Source organism: Cynara cardunculus, assembly GCF_001531365.2.
Source record: "Cynara cardunculus var. scolymus isolate 2C chromosome LG 11, CcrdV1, whole genome shotgun sequence".
In the NCBI taxonomy this organism is placed as follows: Eukaryota; Viridiplantae; Streptophyta; class Magnoliopsida; order Asterales; family Asteraceae; genus Cynara; species Cynara cardunculus.
Window position 1 is genome coordinate 1916606 of NC_037538.1, and position 4599 is coordinate 1921204.

General features: G+C 29.7%; 1 protein-coding gene across 1 annotated transcript; it reads right to left on the reverse strand.

Annotated features, from left to right (window-relative positions):
* Nucleotides 1-230: 230 nt before the first annotated feature.
* LOC112521840 (transmembrane protein 45B-like) lies at nucleotides 231-1460 on the reverse strand. The gene has a single exon (XM_025130830.1). The coding sequence runs from the start codon at nucleotides 1409-1411 to the stop codon at nucleotides 476-478; it is 936 nt and encodes a 311-aa protein (XP_024986598.1). The 5' UTR covers nucleotides 1412-1460; the 3' UTR covers nucleotides 231-475.
* Between the last annotated feature and the right edge of the window lie 3139 nt (nucleotides 1461-4599).

The following is a 4599-nucleotide window of genomic DNA, read 5'->3' on the forward strand; positions in this document are numbered from 1 at the left end:
TTATTCTATTTCATGAAACTATATAATCTTTATGTTTACAAAAATTACGATAATTTTACATGGTATTAGAGAGAGAGAGAGAGGGATGACGTAATTGATATACATGTAATAAAATAATTTTTTATTCTAACTTGCAAGAAATCAGATAATTTTAAATCAACTTTGATAATCAAAGTCAAAACTGACTGTTTAAAAGGTCAAAACAAGTATTCAATCTCAAATTTTTCACTTATATATAACGGAACCCTTTACAAATTCTTAGTTCCAGATGAACCGTTAACTTCTATTGAAAAAGTAAAGAAAAAACAAACCAACCTCGATGCTAAAACTACGTTTCAAACCATATAATCACATTCTTTTCATTGGTTTTGCTTTAAAACTACTTACTTTAAAAGAAGAAATGAAATCAACACATCGATTCACCTAAAACCCACCAATTATGAGCTATTAACTTTAAGTCTCTTTTATCCCCCTTTTACCTTTCCATGTCAATTGGATCAAAAGATTTATCCATTAGAAGAAAGCTCTTTGATTCGTCAAGTGTGCTTTTCTTTTGAGCCTCGATATCTTGATCTGCTTGTTCTTGATTGTACCTTGTTATTGATTGGTACTCAACTTTTCCCTCGTAGATTTTATGCATGGCAAGATAAAGGGACATGGCCAAAATCATAACCCATATCAAATACCAGCTAAATTGAATATTTACTAGCGACTTGGCACGTTCTAAGGCTTCATCCCCATGGCATCGGACGACCTGATGACCCTCTTCCAAATTCAAGAAACAACCTTTAGGAATCAAGCTTCTTGTCCAAAGCATGAAACCCATGACCATGAGCCAAAGACCTTGGAAGAATATACTAATAGACCTTATGAAGCTAACCACAAAACTCTTTTGGTAGCCAATCCCCATAAGGGTGGTGATGAGAGAGATAAGAATGAGTATTTGTAAAAGCATATGATATTGTCCTTCAACACCCATATGGTCAGCAGAGTGAAGATGGAAGAGGAGGAGTTGTTGTCCAAACGCAACACCTGCAAGCAATTGAGTCAACTCGTATTGGGCTTTTGGTACAAACTTGTCTAACAGGATTGCAAAAGCAGCATAAACCAAAAACATCATGGAAATGAACGAGTGTTCAAAGTTGTGGAGGTGATTAGAAGGGATTGTGCCATCTGTATCGAACGGCTGATGACGGTCTGGCCCAATAAACAACTCCATGGCTATAGACATGGAACAACCTACCATGATCAAGAAAAGTTCCAAATACCTTATTTTGGAAGACGGAAACCATGGCAAAGAATGGTAGGATTTGGGGCTTTGAACGTGAAGTTTAATATGGTTAAGAAGGTGCCATAAACCAATGAGAAGAAAACCAAACCCTGGTGCAACATGTCCCACCAAAGTACCCATGTGGTTGTTAGTGTGTGTTTTGCGTGTTGTGTGTGAGAGAGAAAGTGGTAGAGAGAGAAAGAATTGAAAAGAACCCCAAAAGGTGAATGAAAAATAAGAGAAGAAAGGGGTTTTAAAGGGTTTGGGTTGAAGTCTAGAGACTTCCAAAGGTTTCAATATTTAATTTTGTGGATGTTTGTTTTGTGTTTGAATTGGATTGGAAGCCTTTGAATCAATTACAATTCCACCTCATTTGGCGGCTTAAGGAATGAAATTGATAAGGCTTTGACCAAGAAGTTTTGTTTAATTTCACTTCCTCTTTTCTTAAAGAAAAAATTAATGTACATGTTTTTTAAAATTAATCTAAATATCCAACTCATTATGCAAGTCGACTGATCCTAAAGGGACCACCCGTTTTGTGGGAGTCATTGCATTTAAAGTTTCGTGGCCATAAATGATTTTTTATTCTTCCTTGAATTTGAACATGAGATTTTTTAAATACTTTTGATCTTTGGAGTCCAAGTTTAAATCAATCAGACGTCACCCTTATAATTTATATACGGTATTTTAATGAATATTATGATTTTAGTTTTAGGGGTGCCATTTGCCAATTGTTGATCCTTTGCTAAGTGATGAGGTGGCATTGCCAACGTTATGTTTACTTTCTTCTAGAAGAAAATAGAATTGGGCATGTATTATGAAAAAGTTTGGTTATATTTTATGACGGTATACCCTACAAATCTTTACATAATATAAATACATATTCACGAATATAATATGTTTATTATATTTCTTAAAAATGACATTTTTACAAGAACCCAATTATATATATAATCAGGTAATTTAAATAAGAAGATTAAATATCGTGAAAATCTAAGAAAAAAATTGAAAATTTCAAAAAAGTATTGTTTGAAAATGCATAGTGAATCACTGTTGCAAATTATTCATAAGAATTCACAAATGCATTTTCAAGTGAAATTTTCAATGATTCACATATAAACATTATGTTATTATTTTATCACGATATTTAATATTCTTATTTAAATATGATATTATATATAAATATAAACAAAATTAAATTATCTTGATTCATTTGTCAAAATAGTTGAGCTTCTACAGAGAAGATGAGTACAGTACTTGGCCCTCATTTCTAGCTGATATTGTTTTATTAGATTGTGTTTTACGTGACGTTTTGTAAAATTTAAATTAGATTTGTCATGTTCTATATTAATTTTGTTTGCTATTCTGGAATGAAGTTTTAAATCAGAATTCTAGTCAGTATTTACTACTTATCGTTGTATGTCATTTATGACGTTAATAATAAAATTAAATTTGTCCAAAAAAATATAAACAGAAAATAAGATATTATAGCTATGTTACTAAAAGATTATCTGTTTGTTTTTCTTAAGTAATTAAAATACAACCAGAACAAGAAATTTATCTGTATTATTTTTGTTTGACAGATAAAAATTAAAATCTCTAAAAATTGATGAATGCAGACGTTTTGACTTCAACCTTTCTGGAAAACTTTTTGTGACTAAGATTTGATAATTCTTTTACTTGGGAATTATGTGACGTCACGGGTGACACAAGGTGTCGAGATTCATTGTTTGTATTACAAGTAATTAATATTTATGGTTTTGATTTATATTTAATTCTAACCTAATGGTTTAATTTGACCCTTAAGTTAATTTATAATATTTAAAAAATAAAATTACGTCACAATTTAAAAAAAATTAAATATTAGTAAATGATACTTAAACATTCAAGAATATTACAGTTATTTAAATTTATAATTACCTGTTTATACACTGTACGTATATACATAAGTGTCAAAATACATATCAAGATAAGAACATTAAATTAAAATGACTTAGAGATTGTTTGTTTACCTCTTAATAGTTCCATCAAGAGTTAACATCTGAATTGTTAAGAGGTAAATCTTGTTTGACAAAAGAAAAGTCTACCTCTCAATGATTCTAAAATCTTCTGAATGATTTTGCATCATGAGTCTCCCTTAACCATTCAGCGCCCTAATTTCATTGTAAATAATTACCAAACAATTATATTTTATTTTGCACTGTATCATGAAAGGCTCTTAATCATTCCGACAACTTAATCATTCTACACTAAATTATTCAGCAATTACCAAACAACCCTTTAATTATTTGACAAACATGTTTTTTTTTTTGACTTTTTGGAATAGAGTTTATTTACTCCATAATATTCAAATATTGTCCTAAGTATTTAAACAAATTAGTTGCAGTTTTGGGTTTGGCAGGTTGGTTCGGTTTAAGATAGGCCTAATCCATAAGAACCCTAACCGACCATACTTTTATTGGTTGTCTAATTTATAAACCAGTACAACCTCGCATTAAATCAGGTTAGGTTTCTTCGGCTGTAACATTCTCGTGTTTTTTTTACTGAAACAATTAAGCACTTAAAGATCTCATATGTTTGTTTGTAACTTTTATTTACTTATATATACGACTTCAGTCAATTAATTTATTAGAATATTAATATATCATGTTCTTTTGTTTATTCAATTTGAAAACGACACTACCTTATTCTTATTAATTCTACAAATGTCTGCTTACACGAAATACCTGTTATACAAAATACAACTAAAATTATTCTTATTTTTTTAAATGCCGTCATAATTAAAAAAAAAAGAAATATTTATTAAAACCATGTTACTGATTCATAAAGCAAAGAATAAATATCGAACCGTTTGCTATCTTACGTAAAAGATTTCAGTCATGGAGTCACTCAACTTCACAAGTCACGGCTCCATATGTTCTTTAATACAAAATACGTCACATGGACGATAATCAAATGAGAACCACAAATATGTTACAAAACCGTGAGCAAAACCTATGATTTAAGATATTGTTTCACATATGTTTATGTTCATCTTGTGAAAAGATTACATGTGAAAAGAATTTTGGTTCACATAGTGTAATGAAAAATACGAGTAAAAAAATATATTCACAAAGTGAAACAAATACATGTAAAAGTAAAACTATCATATTATAAAACAAATATATGTTAAGTAATATCTTAAATCCTAGTATTGATGAAAATATATCATGTAAAAAATATGTTTGTATCGGTTCTCACAAATTTAAAATATATTTATAGCTCTCATTTGACTTAACCCCTGTATCACATAGTTTATTGTAACGGGTTTTTATTTTCTTTAAATTATA